This window comes from Rattus norvegicus, chromosome 10 (genome assembly GCF_021556685.1).
Source record: "Rattus norvegicus strain SHRSP/BbbUtx chromosome 10, alternate assembly SHRSP_T2T, whole genome shotgun sequence".
NCBI classification, from domain to species: domain Eukaryota; kingdom Metazoa; phylum Chordata; class Mammalia; order Rodentia; family Muridae; genus Rattus; species Rattus norvegicus.
The window spans coordinates 75,792,375-75,812,056 of NC_141543.1; the positions used below are offsets into that span (position 1 = coordinate 75,792,375).

Consider the following 19,682-nt stretch of genomic DNA (forward strand, 5'->3'; position numbering starts at 1 on the left):
GACCAAAATAATCACTAGTATAGTCAGGGAGGATACTGGAGAAAGCAGCTGTGAAAAAACCCAACCATCCTGGAGAACTCTCAAGGCTGGTCTTTTGTTGATCTAGAGTATTTTGTAAAAGACTTCCTCATGAACACCCAACTACACTTAGCTGTCAATCAACTTTGTTTCTATTTTGTCCTTAATATATAATAATAAAGATCTGTTATACTACTTTTTTTTTTTTTTTTTTTTTTTTTGGAGCTGAAGACCGAACCCAGGGCCTTGTGCTTGCTAGGCAAGCGCTCTACCACTGAGCTAAACCCCCAACCCCTATACTACTTATTTAAAATACTTTACATATGAATATATGTGTGAGTCTGAGCACATCTGAGTTTGGGCACACAAAAGTGGAGACATCAGGTGTTCTCTCCTGAATCTAGGGCCTGTGCTTTCCTGTCTAGGTTGGAAGCCATCAAGTCCCAGATTCTCCTGTTTCTGTCACTACTCTCCTCTGTCCCCAGAGCTGGGGCCACAGCTGGATGTAGGTCACCTAGCTGTCATGTATATACTACAATCCAAACTCTGGTCCCATGATTATGCAATGAGCACTCCCAACTGCTGACCCATCTCGCAGCCCTATTTACTTATTGTTGACACAGGGTCTCATGTAGGCCAGGTTGGCTTCAACTTAGTATGTAGCCAAAGATGTTCTTGAACTCCAGATCCTCCTGTCTCCACCTCTTTTTTTTTTTCTTTTTTTCGGAGCTGGGGACCGAACCCAGGGCCTTGCGCTTCCTAGGCAAGCGCTCTACCACTGAGCTAAATCCCCAACCCCCTGTCTCCAACTCTTAAATGAAGAGATTATAGGTTATGTAATTCTCAGGTATTTTATTTTCCCACTATTCACTTACACTTAGTTACAATACATAATTTTAATTAAGATTTTATTTCAAGCTGGGCATGGTAGTAGCTCACACCCATAATCTCAGCACTCAGAGGAGACTGAGGCTAGAAGAGTTCCATGGGCTTGAAAACAGGTTCTTTTTGATTTTTACACTCTACTGCACTGAATTGTGTCCCACTTTACACTAATATCACACTTACATGTTAGCTTATAAAATAAATTGTAAATTGGTAGCTTCACTTATGTTTTACCCTTTATAAGAACATCTTAATTATTCTTTTAAAATTCATTTATATTTTATGTACTTGAGTGTCTGTGTACACCAGAAGAGGGCATCGATCTCATTACAGATGGTTGTGAGCCACCATGTGGTTGCTGGGAATTGAACTCAGGACCTCTGGAAGAGCAGTCAGTGCTCTTAACCGCTGAGCCATCTCTCCAGCCCGTCTCTTTCACTTTTATGTGGTCTTGAAGTAGAACTTAGGTCATTTGGCAAGCACCTTTACTCACTGAACCATCTCCCTGACAATATTGCTGTAAGTTATTCGTTCGTTTGTTCGTTCGTTCGTTCGTTCGTTCATATGGGTATTTTGTCTGCATAAGTATGTGTACCACAAGTGGGCTTAGTACCTGTGGAGGCCAGACAAGGGCATCAGATCCCTTGGGATTGGAGTTGCAGATCACCATGTGTATGATATGTGTCAAACTCAGGTCTTCTGGAAGAGCAGACACAGCTCTTAACTGCTGAGCCATTCCTCAAGTCCCTTTGTTTTTAAGAATTTAAAAATACTGTGTTATGGGTATTTTACCTGCAGGTATGTCTGGGCACCACAATTTGTGCCTGATACCCAAAGAAGACAGAATAGGGGGCCAAATATCCTAGACCCAGAAGGTTGTGAATAGTCATGTGGTGGTGGGAATTACACCTGCATCTTCTGGAAGAATAGCAGGTGGTCTTTAACTAATGAGAAATTTCTCCAGCACCCATATATTTTATTTCTATTATTATTTTCTATATAGATGCTTCCTGTATGATTTGTGGAATTTATTTGTATTGAAATGGATACATAATTTAAAAAATATGATTAAAGTATTTATAGAGATAAATGGTGTATATCTGCCACCAAAATCTGTTTATGTGTAAATTCTGTAATTGGTAAATTCAATTTTACTTGGCAAAGCTTTTTTACATATGTAATTTTGAGTCCTCTCCCTCCCCTGCCAAATTAAAATTCTTTTCATTGCTTCCCCTCCCTGCCTTTGAGACAGGGTTTCTCTGTGTAGCCTTGGCTGTCCTAGAACTCACTCTGTAGAGCAGGCTGGCTTTCGAACTCGTACAGATCCATCTGCCTCTGCCTTCCAAGTGCTGGAATTAAGGGCATGTGCCACCACTACCTAGCTCACTTATTTTTGACAAAGAGTTTGTTTAAATTATTTTTACTTGTGTATATGTGTGTTTCTCTGTGAATATGCCACATATGTTCAGGTACCAGAAGAGGACAGAAGAGGACACCAGATACCCTGCAGCTGGACTTACAGGAGGTTGTGAGACACCAACCTGAGTGTTAGGTACCAAACACTTTTTAACTGCTGAGTCATCTCTCCAGCCCCAAGTTGAAGGTCTTGAAATGAGATCAAATAATGTAAGGAATTCTTTTTTTTTTTTTTTTTTATAATGTAAGGAATTCAAGTGGCAAGTATCTTTGTGAGAGAAAGGCAGAGGCAGAAGGGAAGATTCAGATAAACAATTAGGAAATGAGTTACATAGCCACAAACTAAGGGATGCTCAGAAACAGAAGGTAGGAGCCAAGGAAGAGTCTTCAACAGTCTTTTGGAGGGATCCATCTCTTGGTACCTTGATTTCAGACTTCAGGTTTCTATACTGTAAAGGAATTTCTGTGAAATCATACTTTGTTTCAATTTGTTATAAAAGTCCTTGGAAAGTAAAACAGTAACTCATTTATAATTTCATTTCTTTTGTTATATAATTAAAGAATTAAAGTACTTGTTTTTTAAACACTAATTTTGTTTCTCTACAAATTTTCCTTTCTCCTCCTTTCTAATTTTCCTTTAAACATTTTAAAAATATATAATTTATTTTTATTTTATATTCATTGGTGTTTTGCCTGCATGTACGTTTGTGTGAGGGTGTCTGTCAGAAGCCCACTGCTGTTACAGGCAGGTGTGAGTTGCTATGTGGTTGCGGGGAATTGAACTCACAACCTTTGGAAGAACAGCCAGTGCTCCTGAGCACTGAACCATCTCTCCAGCCCCTGAAATTTTTTCTTTTTGTTTTGTTTTTTTTTTCCAAAACAGAGTCTTACTATGTATGCCAAGGCTGGCCGGAACTCAAGGTCACCCTGCTTCAGCAACTTAAGTGCTGAGATTAGAGGTATGTAATGACTTTTATTTTCTTCTTATATGAGCAGGGTATATTTTAGCCAATAAATATAATAAATAAGGATATGATTAGTTCTCTTTTTCTGTTTCCTCCCCACTTTTTGGTGTTACGCAAATACTCTACTACTAAACAATACCCCCTAGCCAAAGAGTGAATTCTAAACAGTGGCAGGGGTAAATGGCTCTTAGAAATTACCTAGCAACTCAACTCTTTTATTAATTTTATTTTTTTGAGACAGGGTCTCATTGTGTAGCCATGGCGGGCCTGCAACTTGCTGTGTAGATGAGGCTGGCCTCAAACTCAGAGATATTCACCTACCTCTGCCTCTAGAGTGCTGGATTAAATGTGTACATTGCTCCACTCCTTTGTTTTATAAGATGCTGATATCAAAACCTAAGGGGTTCAACTGACTATCCAGTAGCAGAATTAGAGCCATAGCATAGTTTGTGTTTTTTACATGTGTGCTACGCATTTAGGCCAAAGGGTGATGGTGGAAACAGTCTTTGACCACTTTTACACCTGTTCATGGAAGCAGGTTCTTTTTTGTTTTGTTTTGTATTGTTTTGAGACAGGGTTTCTCTGTGTATCCCTGGCTGTCCTGGAACTCCCTCTGTAGACCAGGCTGTCCTGAAACTCAGAGACCTGCCTGCCTCTGCTCCCTAAGTGCTAGGAATTCAGGCAGGTTGTCTTAAAACCTGGAGTTTGCTGATACAGCCAGTCTTACTAGCCAGTTTGCTCTGGGAATTCCCTGTCTCTGTCTCCTGAGCTGAAATGACAAGTTGGCCAAGACCTCTCCAGCTGGCATTTACACAGGTTGTGGGAATCCAAGCTCTAACTTGTCCTCATGGTTTTCTGGCAAGTGCTGTAACCACTAAGACATCTCACCAACCTCCCCTTCTCACACCTTAAAAAAAGATTTATTTTTATTTTATGTGTATAGGTGTTTTTCTCACATGTATGTCTGTACAGCACATGCATGCAATGCTCATGGAGGCCCAAAGACTGCAATGGGTCCTCTGTAACTGGACTACAGTAGGTTATGAGTTGCAATGTAGATACTAGAATTCAAACTTGGGTCTTGTAGAAGAGCGGTCAGTGCTCTTAACTAATGAACAGTCTCTTCAGTTTCACCCTCAAGTTTTATAATTTAAAAAATTAAAAAAAATCAGCCTTCAATGGAAGGAGCTCGTTTAGCAAGGGAGAACTTACAAAAAACTTAACAAAGAACATTTTTTTTTTTTTTTCCGGAGCTGAGGACCGAACCCAGGGCTTGCCTAGCAAGCGCTCTACCACTGAGCTAAATCCCCAACCCCTCAAAGAACATTCTTGTATCCTCCAAAAACCACACAATGGTAATAATAAAGTATTTAACAAAGAGACTCACATTTACATGGCAGAGATGCATAAGCTTATACACGTGCAACACACATTTTAGAAAAAAGCATTACTTGTGTGTGGCTATCCAGCACTCTCTTGTTTTGGTACGTTTGAGGCACAGTCTTAATATTTAGCTTGGGTTAACCTGGAACTTGCTATGCAAGCCAGTCTGGCCTCCAACTCACAATTCTCGTCTCAGTCTTTCCAATGCTAAAAAGATTGCAAGTGGACATCACCTCTCACCCTGCATTCTGCTGCCTCTTAATGTACAGTAAGGAATGTCATTTCTTATAACAGCAATCACATAGGCTATGGATAAGCATATATCATATAATGTATATTCAAGAAACATGTGAAAGAAACAAAATAACTCCATTTCACCATTGATAGCTGACATGACCAATAGTAAGTCGTGTAATATTTAACTAACCATTTTTCGGTGGACTGCAATGATGTAGCCTGTAAAGGGGTCATCAGGAAGAGGTGGCATATGACCATTCACTATTCCGTTGGTGGCATTCTTCTCAGTTCCACATGGTACAACTGTATTTGGCATTCCATTGGGGATGAATATAGGTCGAGGCAGATCCCCATTGGTAGTCACGGTGAACAGTCCATTTGTAGATGGAGAAGAGGAGCAATCTATAAATTCAGAGATATGCACAGTATCATAACCTTGTATCATTATTAACTTTGCTCTTTTTTCAAGTATTTTGAGAGTCTTGAACATTGGTAGTGTTCACTCTCCTAATTCAGGACAGAGAATGCATAGACCAATTAACAATTCTAAATTTATTAGCAAATTTAAAGTTTAGAATTTATTTTTATAACTCATGCTTATGATTAAAGGACAACAAAAGAACTGTGGTAACTTCTCCAGCTGTGGTAGAGCTTCTCCAACAATCCCATGAGTATGTGATGCACAAACACCTCTACCATTCACCTGCCCTTTCTTCTCCTTTAAAACTCTCCATTTCTCTCAAAATATTCTATCTAATCTAGCTATATGCCAGTTGTTAATTTTTAAATGAAAATTAAGATAAAGGGCTGGAGAGATAGCTCAGTGGTTAAGAGCACTGATTGTTCTTCCAGAGGTCCTGAGTTCAATTCCCAGCAACCACATGGTGGCTCACAACCATCTGTAATGGGATCTGCTGCCCTCTTCTGGTGTGTCTGAAGACAGCTACATTGTACTCATATAAATAAAAAAACAAATAAAAAAAGATTTCTGAAGCTGCTGGGCATGTTGGTATACATGCTTAAAAAAAAAAAAAAAGATAAAAATGCATTCCCTTAGTGAGTAAGGCTCAGTCTAAATAGCTACCTACCTTTCAAATGCTCAACAGCCTATGTAACTGATGGACACTGTATTGGAGAACAGAGATGATAGTTTCCATCATTCAACAGTGATGTGCTAAAGAGAACATGAAATCACCTACTGACTCACCTTCACTGTAACTGTCACATGCCAGCTTCACTTTCTATGAAGTACTTTATAGTAGGAGAATCAACCAAATGATAAGTTGTCAAGGAAGATTCCCTGGGTGTGATGGTTTATACATGTAATCTCTTCACTTAGAAGACAGAGGAAGGAGGATCATAAGCTCATGGTAAATCTGAGATACACAGTGTAACACTGTCTCAAAAACCTAAGATCATGTTGTATAGCATTTTTCCTCCTAACTGAAACATTCTTCCAAGAGGTCCAGAAGATCAGGCAACAAACAAAATGTCGTATGTGTGACAAAGTGGAAACTTGTGATATTCTTGAAGACCCCTTTGCAGCCTTGCAGAAGCAGTAAGTAAATTTGGGGAAGGAGACTGAACGGCAAATCTCCTGAGTGTAGAGATTTCTCAGACTATGGGAGCAGCCTCAAGCTGTGCAGAGAGCTTCCAGATACAGATTTCTTGAATCTTCACTAGGGCTAAGGTGGGCTTCTTGATGATGCAGCTGCTTTTTTGAATCATTCCTGCTCCTGTAAGTAACCCCTTACCAATAGTCCTGTAGTAACACCAATAAAAACTTATTGGTTCACCAAACTGGACTTTGGTGCTGTCATTACTTTTGATCTGTCATGGTTTTACTTTTTGGGGTAAGTAGACATGTGCATGTTGTTTGCATCTTCTTGGGAAAATACTCTTACACCACAGGCTGCTAAGAGGCACAGCACTGTCCTAGGATATCTAAATCCTTAGGTTAAACCCTTAGCACCAGAACAAAAGGACAAAGTTTATGAAGCCAAAAGGACTGAGTGACCAATCATATTAAAGCATGTATAATAACTGGATGACAAATTCCTATTTAGCTAAATGTGTTGTTTATATTTTCTGATAGTAGGCTCCTTTCATCTGTGCCATTTTACCATTACGAAGAGTTACAAGAGATCTGAATGTTAATGGTATATATATGAGTTAAGAGCTACCTAGTTAGTTTATTTTTTATACTATTTCTGAATTTAGATTTCCCACCAATCAAAAGAAAAATCTGAGTTAAATGGTTATTAGAATTCTTAGAAAAATCTTCTGTCAAAGGTTTCTTCTGGACTCAAAAATTCTTTTGAGCACAACCTATATAAAAAAAAGATTTTAATTCTTAGACCAGTGTTTACTATATTTATATATGTATGCACATATGTATGTATAAGCACATGCCACCGCATGCATGTGAAGGTCAGAGAACAGTTTGCAGGACTCAGTTCTCTCCTTTAGAAGTCTTGAGGTCTAAACCCATCAGGCTTAGCTGCAAGCCTCTAGCTGAGCTATTCTGCTGGCCCTAGATCAACATTTAACACTGCGCTTATGAGAATGAACTTTAGTTCTGTCTTACCTGTTTGAATCGGACTGCAAGCTGAAACTGGAGATGCAGGAATAGGAATTTCAAATGCACACAAAAATCCACTCACTGAGAGTCGAACTTTTTGGTTGTCCTGAGGGAAGTTCTACAGAAAGAAAAACAAAGAAACAAAACAAAAACAAGCAAATAAACAAGAAAGAAAGAAAAGGTTTTAGATAAAATAGAAAAATTATCTCTGAGATGTATAGCAATTTTTTTTGAGAAAAGTTCTCATTATGCAGCTCTGGAACTCACCATGTAGACCAAGATGACCTCCAGCTCACAGAGATCTGCCTACCTCTACTTCTGCTGGGATTAATGTGAGCCACATTAGTAAAAACAATCTTCTCTGGTTAACTGAAGATGAATGCTAGATAAAATAACTTAAAATTCACCTCCCTGCCAAAAAAACCCCACTTGTCTCCGTCCACAGAAAAAAGTATGCTGTGGGTGACTGTAACTTTTATCTTGTGTTTCAACTATCCAAACTGAAAACCCTGACAGATCTCTTTATATTTAATAATAATAATAATAATAATAATAATAATAATAATAATAGAAAATCAACGTATCCTGGGTGTGATGACATGCCTTTAATCCCAACAGAGAAGGGAGATCTCTGTGAACTCAAGGACCCTGGTCTACATAGAGTGAGACTCTTGTCTCAAAAAAATAACAATAACGAAAATGTCAACCTGGTAAGGCTCTGTTCAGAGGACAGAAATTTGTAATCACAGCTTCTTAGAAGGCTGAAGTAGGAGAAAGGTGAATTTACTTAGTTTCTAATTCATTAGCATTCTGAAAAGTAAAACAGTCAATGGGGACTGGAGAGATGGCTCAGCAGTTAAAAACGACTGCTGTTCTTATGGACAATCCAGAATTGGTCCTTAGCACTGACATGGCAGTTCACAATCACCAGAACTGCACTTCTAGGAGATTCAATGCCCTCTGCTGACCTTGTACTATTTGTAGATGCAAGTCCATTATAAAATGGGATACTATTGCATATAGCTTATGTACTCCATTTCTACCATTACCTAATATGTAATAGAAAAACAGGATGTAAATAAAGACTATTGTTTAAGAAGTAATGACAAGGAAAAAATCTAGACATGTTTCAATGCAGCATTTTATTTTCTAAATTATCTTTGATCTGTGACTAAGTAAGAGACTAAAACAAAGGCTTCTAGTGTAAAGGGATGATTTATGTTTATAAATACATATTCATAAATGAAGAGTTAGAGAGATGGCTCAGAGGACCCAAGTTTGACTCTCAGAAGTTACATGGCAGCTTACAACTGTTTGTAGTATACACGTAGGCAAAACACCCGAACATCAAAAAGAAAAAGGGCCATAGAGATGGCTCTGTGGTTAAGAGTCATATTTTTTCAAAGGACCTGGGTTTAAATCCCAGAAATCATATCAGATAACTCTAGTTCCTGGGACACCTCTGAAGGCATCTCCACTCAAGTGCACATACCTACACAGACATACATACATATACATAATTTAAAATAAAATAACATGAAAAAGGAATAAAATTGTTTAAAGTATAGAAAATAACTGAAGAAAAATTCTAGTGACAGTTGATGGGGGAATAACACTATACTGTAATAGCTACCCTTCATATAAGCAGTCTTAGATTATACCCTTCTCTCAAACTTTCACCATCACTTATTATTTGTCTTTCTGGTAGACAACACTTCAAATTTCTTGATTAGAAAATGGTATACAGGGCTGGAGAGATGGCTCAGCGGTTAAGAGCACCCGACTGCTCTTCCAGAGGTCATGAGTTCAATTCCCAGCAACCACATGGTGGCTCACAACCATCTGTAAGGAGATCCGATGCCCTCTTCTGGTGTGTCTGAAGACAGCTACAGTGTACTTATATAAATAAATGAATAAATCTTTAAAAAAAAAAAGAAAAAAAAAAGAAAATGGTATACAATCTGGGTGTGATGGTGAATACCTTTAATCTCATCAAAAGCAAGTGGACCTCTTAAGAGTTCAAGGCTAGCCTGTTTCACATAGCCAGCACAGGACAGCCAGAGGTACACAGTGAGGCTCTGTCTCAAGATAAAAAAGGAAAGTAAAGAGAAGAAAGGAAGGAAAGAAGGAAGGAAGGAAGGAAAGAAGGAAGGAAGGAAGGAAGGAAGGGAGGGAGGGAGGGAGGGAGGAAGGAAGGAAAGAAGGAAGGAAGGAAGGAAGGAAGGGAGGGAGGAAGAGGGAGACGGGGCGGGGGCAGGTATACACACATTTTTTGTTCTGGTTTAGGTGTGTGAGCCCATGTATGTCGGTCAGAGGACAACTTTCAGGAGTCAGTTCTTTCCGTCTATTATGTGGGCCCTAGAGAATTAACTCAGGTCATCAGACTTGAGGGTAAATGCCTTTAGCCACTCAGCCATCTCACTGGCCTTGATTATTTAAGTGTGGTGGTTTGAGTAAAAATGGCATATATATATGTCATTATGGAGTGGCACTACTTGAGAAGGATTAAAAAGTGTAGCCTTGCTGCATTAGGCGTGGCCTTGCTGAAGGAAGTGTATCACTGGAGGTGGGTTTGAGGTTTAAAAAGTCCAAGCCAGGTCCATTGTTATTCTCTCTTCCTGCTGCCTTTTGATCATGTAGTAGCTACTTCTTCAGCAACACATCTGCTTGCATGCCCCTGCCATGATAATAATGGACTAAACCAGGGGTTGGGGATTTAGCTCAATGGTAGAGTGCTTGCCTAGCAAGCGCAAGGCCCTGGGTTCAGCCCTCAGCTCCGGAAAAAAAAAAATGCTTTCTTTTATAAGATTTACTGTGGTCATGGTGTTTCTTCAAAACAAAACATTGACCAAAACAGAAGCTGGACCAAGGTGTGGAACCTAACCATGCTGCTTGTCGGCGGAATGTAGACTTTGGGTCTTAGGAAAGCAGTTGACCACTTACTGGGCCACTCTAGTAGGAGCATGGAAGGCAGTGGTGCTGAGGTTAACATGGACTGTAGGAGCTCAGCAACAGAATATTGAGTAAGATATTAACATTATAACTGAAATCATTGAGAAACCTATCTTTAAAGATTAGACTCAGATTTCCTAGAAAGAACAATTGATATTACCTTTATGTTAGAACTATGCACTTCTGCAAAAAGGATTTGTTCTGATTTAAGTCCACAGAGATCACTCAGCTGCTTTTTCAAACCTGTGTACTTTTCATCCATATTCAATCTTAGTCCATATCGTATGGGGGTGGTACCATCTAATTTAATTACTAGTAAAGAAAAAAACCTTATATTAGTAAGATGCAGGTTACAACGAAAGCCTTACATAATGGATGTATCTGACTTGCAAACAGCAAAACATTCAAGCTTACAATTTTTTTACATAAACACTAAAATAAAACTTAGGAATAATTCTGAATAATACAAGAATTTCTTTATGTTTATCTGATAAAGAAGTCTGATTGGCTTTACAAGCTTTTCAAAGTTTTTCCCATCTCTGGAATTTAAGAAAAGCATCAATGATCACAGCAACAGCCTCCAAACCTTTGAAACCTGAAATAGTACCTTAATGTGGAAACCTGAAATAGTAACCTTAATAGTACATGTTGACTTCTCATATTTATGGAAACTCATTGCAAATATATTAACTATGAATTCAGGCTACCAAATAAAGAAAATGATTCAGTTTTTCTGAACTCTGTGACCTACCTGTTATTTCTAAATGCATGTAACTGTCCATTGGTAGTGGTAAAGACAAAAAATTAAAAGGGTCGAATCGAACACTTATATGCCCACATGTCTTGCATTTGACTTGGGATCTTAGCTGACCATGGAACAAGTCAACAACAATTGATCTATTTCTCCTTAGATGGTTGTCCCAGGCCTATCAAGGAAAGAATCATAAAATTTTATTTTCAAAATTCAAAAGATAAGCCTTTCAATACAATCTAAAAGTACTGGTTAAATATATTGAATTTAAACTCTAACCACAGAACACTCTTGTTCAAATGTAAATTGTGCCACATATAATTGTGGTCAGAACCTTGCATTTATTGCTTTTTATAAGAAACTCAAAACCATGCAGAGCATGGCTGGTGTACATCTTTAATCCTAGCACTCTGGATGCAGAACAAGCAGATCTCTGTGAGTTTGAGGCCAGTCTGGTCTACACAGCAAGTTCCCAGACAGCCAGGGGTTCATAGAGAGCTCCAATTACACATCATATATTACTAAATAAAACCAAATAAATTACAGGAATGTGTTATATCTTTTTGAATTGTTAGCCAAAGGTTATTCCATTGATTCCCCCCAAATATTATACATTATTGCCACTATTACTGGTTACCCTCCACAACCTGGTGGTAAGACCCTATTGCTGGAGATACCACATTCACCTTTACTGACTTGTGTTTACAGTATTGGAAGGCACTATAAAAGCTACAGGAAAAGTAAACATTAATCTTACTTAATCTTACTCAACTAAGTTACCTGTAAGATACACTAACTTATGCAATAGTGGCATAAATATATTAGGAGTAACCAACTACCTTTTGATTGGATAGAAGGCCTGCTCTATAAGATAGAGCCCATACTTGACACTGTTAATAGGACTAAGAATCTGAGACCAGATAGGTCATAGGCCCTACGAAAAACCTCTAATTTTCTATTAAGTGAACATAGCAAAATGACTCCCACCAACATACTGTTATTATACCCATAGAAGGTCTTACTGAGTCCTCATCAGAGAAGCCTCTTCTTGCAGATGAGAATTAAGACAGAAATCCATAATTAGACAACATGCATAGAGTAAGAGACTCTGAAGAGTTCATTACTAGATAGGCTGTCTTTATCACATCCCTTTCCTCAAGCCTTAGGGATCTATGAAGAAGATAGGGCAGAAAGACTACAAGATCTAAGAGGTGAAAGATGAACTTAAAAAACACAGTGTTGGGGGGTTGGGGATTTAGCTCAGTGGTAGAGCGCTTGCCTAGCAAGCGCAAGGCCCTGGGTTCAGTCCCCAGCTCCAAAAAAAACAAAAAAACAAAAAAACAAAAAAAAAAAAAAACAAAAAAAATAAAACAAAAAAAAATAAAACAAAAAAAACCCACAGTGTTTTCCAGACACAATAGGGCTGGATCCACATAAAAAGTCACAGAAATTGTGACTGTACATACAAGACCTGTGCAAGTTCAAGACATAACATGCTAGCACAGAGAAGGGTTAGGGTATAAAATCCAACCCCCAATCAAGAAGCTATTTGCAGTTGATAGATACTAGAAGTGTCAAAGTTAATTACTGACACTGGGTATGTTAACTACATTCCAGGGCAGGCACACTCAGGAATAGTTGGCCAACAAAAACCAGACTCCATGTTAACCTTGGGTCTGGGTACATGTCTATATCAGTGCTAAGACATAGAGACAAGAGGATCCCTGGAGCCTGCTGGCTAGCCAGTCTGCCAAAGCAGTTAAGTTCAGTGAGAGACACATCTCCAAAATAAGGTGGGGCATAGGTAAGACATCCAAAATAAACTTCTAGCCTCTACAATGCTGGTGCACATATACACTGCCCACCAAAAGGCATTAAAGAAAAAAAAAAAAAAGAAAGAAAGAAAAATAGTTGCCCAGCTAAGTAGGTAGAACACAAGACTTTTTAAAAACAGTAACAAATAACACTCAAAACTAACAAACCTCTGCAGCCACTTCCCAGTCAGGTCGGCCATCACTGTCCTTTAGTTCCACATATGGTTTCTCGTGGACTCGGTTGAGATCTTCATGGAGACCATCCAAGAGGAAAGCCAGAAGTTCTTGGGAGTCTTGCTGCTGGAACCCATTAAACCTGGGAGCGTATTTTGCTATGGTCCACTATAAAAATGAGAAGTAACTGTCACTATTTCCTATCCTATAAAATTTGGAATGAGCATGTTCCATAATTCAATCATAGACAAGCATCAAAAAGAAAATAAATGGCACAATATTAAGTTTTCCTCTATTTCAGCAAACAAATTCTGGGTAAGAGTTTATTCTAACTTTAATCTCAAGTAACCAATGATACCATCTGTGGTGATATCAATGAAAATGGTCCCCATAAACCCATAGAGTGTGGCACTATTAGGGGGTGTGGCCTTGTTGTAGAAAATGTGTCTCTGAAGGTGGGCTTTGAGGTTTCAGAAGCTTAAGCCAGGCCCAATGCTGCTCTGTCTTCCTGCTGCCTATGGATATGTGGAACTCTCAGCTCCTTCTGCAGCACTATGTCTGCCTGCAGGCTACCATGCTTCCCACCATGATGATACCTCTAAACTGTAAAGCAGCTCCAGCTAAAGTTTCCCTCTGTAAGAGTTGTTGTGGTCATGATGTCTCAACACAGTAATAAAACCTTAAGGCACCAATGAAACATAGAGCCCTTTATTCACATAGATATTTAATTTATATCACAGAGTAAAACCCTAAGACACTACTGAAGCAAACAGCTTTTCATTCCCACAGATATTTAATTTATATTTAAGAATTTGTATTTATAGAAATAGTAAAATGGGGGCTGGAGAGATGGCTCAGTGGTTAAGAGCACTGACTGCTCTTCCTGAGGTCCTGAGTTCAATTCCTAGGAACCACATGGTGGCTCACAACCATCTGTCATGGGATCTGATGCCCTCTTCTGGTGTCTGAAGAGAGCAACAGTGTACTCATACACATAAAATAAGTAAATCTTAAAAAAAAAAAAAAAGCAAAAAAACAAAAAACCAACTCTGGTTTAAAAAAAAAAAAAACAGAAAAAGTAATAATGGGAATTACTTACACTGAAAGAGTTCCTAGTCTATATAAATGTTTTCTTCTATTTACCTATTCTTGTCTTGTTTCAGCTTTTACTGTTAAAGGCCTAAGAGCATAGTGTGTAACTTTCAGGATTTACAAACAACTTAGCAATGCTAGTAGGCAAAGAGTACCAAAGGGGTTTTCTCTTCATACAACTAAAGCAGTTGGTAAGTTTGTAAAATGGACAATATTTCAAAGAGGAACTATTTCTTTGATCTTTTTTTCCTGTTAACTACATTCACAACAGTATTTTCCATTTACTTGAACACATACAACTACTGGGTATCTAGGTTATACTTAGTGAAAGATTAAAAAAGATATTAAAAAAGCTAAACAGAGAAAATGTAATAAGAATAATACAAGAACTACTAAGTAATTACACATTTTCATGGTATTTTAGTCTGCTTACCCGAAGCTTTAAGGGGGCAACATTTTTCTGAGTTCCACTCCAAAGTTCCTGCACCAAATCTCCATAGCATTTAGCCATATGGCCTTTCATACCAATGGGATTTGTCCTAGAAGTTTGAGAGAAAAATGTGTTGGCAAACGGTTCTCCATAATTTACAATCATGTGGGCACAAAAATTATCTATTAAGAGATAGACTCTTATTTCATATTTGATAGGGCAATGGCATAACATTTCTTCCTTAAAGGAAGAGGAGATTTAATCAATACTAGATTCAGATTAAAGCTACAGAAGGTAAACTGCCAGTGGGTCAAAAGATTACCTGTTGAGTTCATAAAGATGTCTCCCTGAGATAAAGTACTGTGTCAGTGGTTGTGTGTTACTAACACACTGGATGCTGGAGTTCATGAAGCATGTGTTTCCCAGGTTACTCAGACCTGTGGCGCCCTTTTCTGTGGGAACTGCAACAAATAACACGAGACAAAAGCCTAGCAATAGTAATATGCTGTGGGATGGTTATTTGTACTCAATTTAGTTATTCTGGTCTTTCTTTCTTTTTCTCTCTTTCTTTCTTCCTTCCATCCTTCCTTTCTTTCTTTTTTTTGACAGAGACTTACTGAAGCTGGCCTCAAACCAGGAATCCTCCTGAATTAGCCTTCCATGTACTGGCATTATAGGCTTGTGTTATCACACTTTTCAACATGGTGATTTAAAAAATTCTTTTAGTCAGATAAATGGTGTCAATCATTTAAAAAATATTGAATCAGGGTCTTTTACGTAAGTTTTTCATAGAGTATCTTTGCCAAGCATGATGATCCTTGTTCGCTGTGACCTAGAAATGCTTTTATTGTTGTGGCTGCTGGTATCTCATGCTAATTGTGGCAGCACACACATAATCCCAACACTTGGGAGGTGGACGCAAGAAGATTAGGAGTTTAATATGAGATCCTGTTTAAGACAACAAGAAAAAGACCCTAGAATTAAGTTCTCCAAGGATGTTTTAATGCTGGGCACTAGCACACCTGTGCACACCTGTGATCCTAGTACTAGGAAGGTTTCTCTGGAAAAATCATGTACTCTAGGCCATATAGTAAAATCTTAGATTTAAAAAGAAAAAGAAATTTAAAATAATTAAAGCCAGGCAGTGATTGTACATGCCTTAATCACAGCACTTGGGAAATGGAGCCAGGCTAATCTCTAAGTTCAAGGCAGTCTGACCTACACAGTGAGTTTCAGGACAGCAAGGGATACACAAAAAATACCCTGTCTCAAAACAAAACAAAACAAAAAAAAACAAAAACAACAACAAAAAAAAAAACCAACCTAATTTTGAGGGGTGATCCAAGCAACTAACTACCTAACTTATTCTCTGAGGGGTAGTCCAATAGTTGAGAGCACTTGCTGCTCTTCCAGAGGACCTGGTTTTGATTCTCAGCACCCATGTAGAGGTTCACAACTGTCTGTAACTCCAGACCCAAGGATCTACTAATGTTGAACCCTGCAGGTACCAGGCACACCTGTGGTGCACAGACATAACATTCAAAACACCCCTACACATCAAGTAAAAAAGTAAAATTTAGGGGTTGGGGATTATCTCAGTGGTAGAGCGCTTGCCCTGGGTTCGGTCCTCAGCTCCAAAAAAAAAAAAAAAAAAAAAAAAAAAAAGTAAAATTTAAAAATTAAAAAAATTAGGGGTTGGGGATTTAGCTCAGTGGTAGAGCACTTGCCTAGCAAGCGCAAGGCCCTGGGTTCGGTCCCCAGCTCTGAAAAAAAAGAAAAAAAAATTAAAAAAAAATTATTCTTTGAGAATTTCATACATGTAATACAACAACATAATCTGGTCATAACCACTTTAATATTTCTTAACAGACATTGTTTTAAAACAAAACAAATCAACAAAAAATATATATGTGAATAATTACTTGTATGTTATATGTGGTACTTGAAGACCAGAGGTTGATGTGGCTTCTTTCTCAATAGCATCTCCATTTCACTTTTATGACAGGGTCACAGAAATTATGCTCACTGATTGGCTGGAATCCTAATTTTGTCTCCCCACTGCTGAGATTTAAAGGGTATACTACTGAATCTTTACATGGGTGCTAGTGATCTGAATTTGGACCCTCACACTTGTATGCTGAACACTTTATCATCTGAGATACCTTCCTGGCTCTTATTAATTTTGTTTTGAGACAGGGTCTTACTTTGAGTCTAGGCTGGTCTAGAATGCTGCTTCATCTCAAAAGATAGGGTTACAAAAGTATATCACCACCAAATGTATATCATCTGGTGTATAAATTATTTATTTGCAGAGTCAGAAAGAAATTTGAAAAGTAACTTGACAGAGTGTACTCAACAAGAACAAGACAGTAAGTTTGGAGCTGTCTCTAAGCCAGGTGTGGTGGCAAACGCCTGTACCTTAGCTGTTCCGAGGCAGGAGGAGGACCAAGTGTTCAAGTCTAGCCTAGACGACACAGTGAGAACATCTGCAACAACAAATAAGACTGTAAGAACAATGTACTGACTTACCTTTATGTCTATCTATTTTGCTACTGTTTGCTATAAAGGACATTTCTTCAGGCCAACTCATATCTTTGTTGCGAACTAAAAAGACAGATTGGAATGTATTATTATTCAAACAATTCATATTTTTTCAAGTACTATGTTATAAAAGTTACTGCTAAGTCATAACTTTAAAAAAAAAAATCAAGAATATTTTAGTAACTAGCTCTGAAACCATTGCAAGCCTTTTTTTATTTTGAGTGTTTCATGTAGCCCAGGCTGGTCTCAAACTTGCTATGTGTAGCCAAAGTTAACTAGATGTCACTTCCTGAATGCTCGGATTATAGGTACACACCACCGCAACTGGCTTTATATGGTGCAGCAGTAAAATTTGTGCATGCTAGGCAAGTATTCTACTAACTGAGCTACAACATTACTTTTTTTTTCATTGATTTTTTTTTTAAGGTTAGTATACAAAGTGGTGGATTTTATCAGGGCATCTTCATACATATATGTTATAGTTTGCTCACTGTTACTCTTTTTTCTGAGCATCTTAAAATTATAATGTACTACTCAATTACCAACTTAAAGAAAAGTTCTATTTCTTTTAAAGATTTATTTATTTTATGTATATGAGTACACTTCAGACACATTGGAAGAGGGCATCTCATTACAGATGGCTATGAACCACCATGTGGTTGCTGGGATTTGAACTCAGGACCTCTGGAAGAGCAGTCACCATCTCTCCAGCCAGAAAAGTTCTATTTTTTCCTGCTGTGAACAGACACTATGACCAAAGCAAATCTTATAAAAGACAACATTTAATTGGGGCTGGCTTACAGGTTCAGAGGTTCAATCCAGTATCATCAAGGTAGGAGCATGGCAACGTCCAGGCATGCATAGTGCAGGAGGAGCTGAGAGTTCTACATCTTCATCTGAAGGCTGCTAGTGGAAGACTAACTTCCAGGCAGCTAGAGTGAGGGTCTTAAAGCCCACACCCACAGTGACACACCTACTCCAACAGGACTACAGCCTCTAATTCTGCTACTCTCTGGGCTGAGCACATACAACCTATAACATTAACCATCTACAAAACTAATTCAAGCTTAGATAAAGTAAAATTTCCCAAACTTAAAACAGAAATAAGAAAACCTTTTTGTTAAGCTTAGAATCACTGATTGAGGTAATCCATTAATTTGGTCAGATGCACCTAGCAGTTATCTTCATGAGATGTTGTGGGAAAAGATACCACAATTTCAAAAACATGAATGTGCCCATGTGTAAATTATGGCTGAATTCAGAAATTGCACTGTTGGTGAGGGGCCAGTACTGATGGATAATGGAAGTCTAAGGGAGGAGCTTAGAACATAGCACAGTGGGATGCCTCACACGCATGAAATCCTAGGTTCAATCTCCAGTATTGGGAGGAAAATATTGATATATTCACTGAAACTTAAAGTAGTAGCCTAAAAATTTTATAAAACTTCATTAATTTGTAACTGAATTTACCTGCTGCCACCCACATTATCCTTTCTTGGTCAGCCTAAGGCCACAAACGGACAGACCATTCTTCTTTTGAAAAAAATCTAGCAGGTAATACATACTAGAAGTTCTGTGGTCTACTTTAACATAAAAAAAAAATATAATACTATCTTGAAGAAAAAAAAATTAAGATGGGGGCTGGAGAGATGGCTCAGTGGTTAACAGCACCCGACTGCTCATCCAGAGGTCATGAGTTCAATTCCCAGCAACCACATGGTGGCTCACAACCATCTGTAAAGAGATCTGATGCCCCCTTCTGGTGTATCTGAAGACAGCTACAGTGTACTTATATATATAATAAATAAAATAAATCTTAACAAAAAAAAAAAAAATTAAGATGGGATTTCCAAGTCTTACCCTAAACTAAAACTCTATGCCATCATTTGGAGGCAGAGGCAAGAGGATCAGAAGTCAAAGATTTTCCTCATCTAATCTGTGAAGTTCAAGGCCAGCCTGGGCTACTCTATCTCAAAAATACAAAAATAAATACCAAACCAAAAACCCCAAACCAAACCTACCAAAAATCCCATAACAAAACCAACCCCTCCCCCACATACAGTACTGTAACTACAACTGCTTCCCCAGTCTAATACAGATGTGCATTTCCATTCTGTACCTTCAATTACCAGGTGCTGCTCATCCTGGATTTTCAAATATTCCAACCTATGATCCTCATCATCCAGAAGAGTCAGGTAGTTCTGTAGAGAGGGGAATGTTTTTGTTATTTTGAAACAAATCCAATAATAAAAATGAATGACAATTACTATTCCTTTGCACTTACATAATTCATGTTACAGATATTTAGTTATTCAAATCTGTAGTTTAGGTGCCAAAGTGAAGGAATGCTAATGTGTTCTACCATTTTACAAATGGTCTCATGTTGTTGAAACAAAATCATATGTAATTTGTGGAGAGAGTAGACCGGTCATCAAAGACTGAA

At 38.2% G+C, this 19,682-nt stretch overlaps 1 protein-coding gene across 2 annotated transcripts in view; it reads right to left on the bottom strand.

Annotated features, from left to right (window-relative positions):
* The window catches only part of Usp32 (ubiquitin specific peptidase 32), a 148,732-nt gene that overhangs the window by 24,947 nt on the left and 104,103 nt on the right, over positions 1-19,682 (bottom strand). For both annotated transcript variants that reach the window (NM_001401667.1, XM_087572114.1), the window contains exons 18-26: positions 19,359-19,440; positions 17,228-17,302; positions 15,021-15,159; positions 14,702-14,807; positions 13,171-13,344; positions 11,189-11,363; positions 10,598-10,749; positions 7,492-7,603; positions 5,095-5,306 (exon numbers count right to left, since the gene is read on the bottom strand). In NM_001401667.1, the coding sequence (NP_001388596.1) occupies positions 5,095-5,306; positions 7,492-7,603; positions 10,598-10,749; positions 11,189-11,363; positions 13,171-13,344; positions 14,702-14,807; positions 15,021-15,159; positions 17,228-17,302; positions 19,359-19,440 (1,227 nt within the window). The remainder of the gene's footprint in view (positions 1-5,094; positions 5,307-7,491; positions 7,604-10,597; positions 10,750-11,188; positions 11,364-13,170; positions 13,345-14,701; positions 14,808-15,020; positions 15,160-17,227; positions 17,303-19,358; positions 19,441-19,682) is intronic.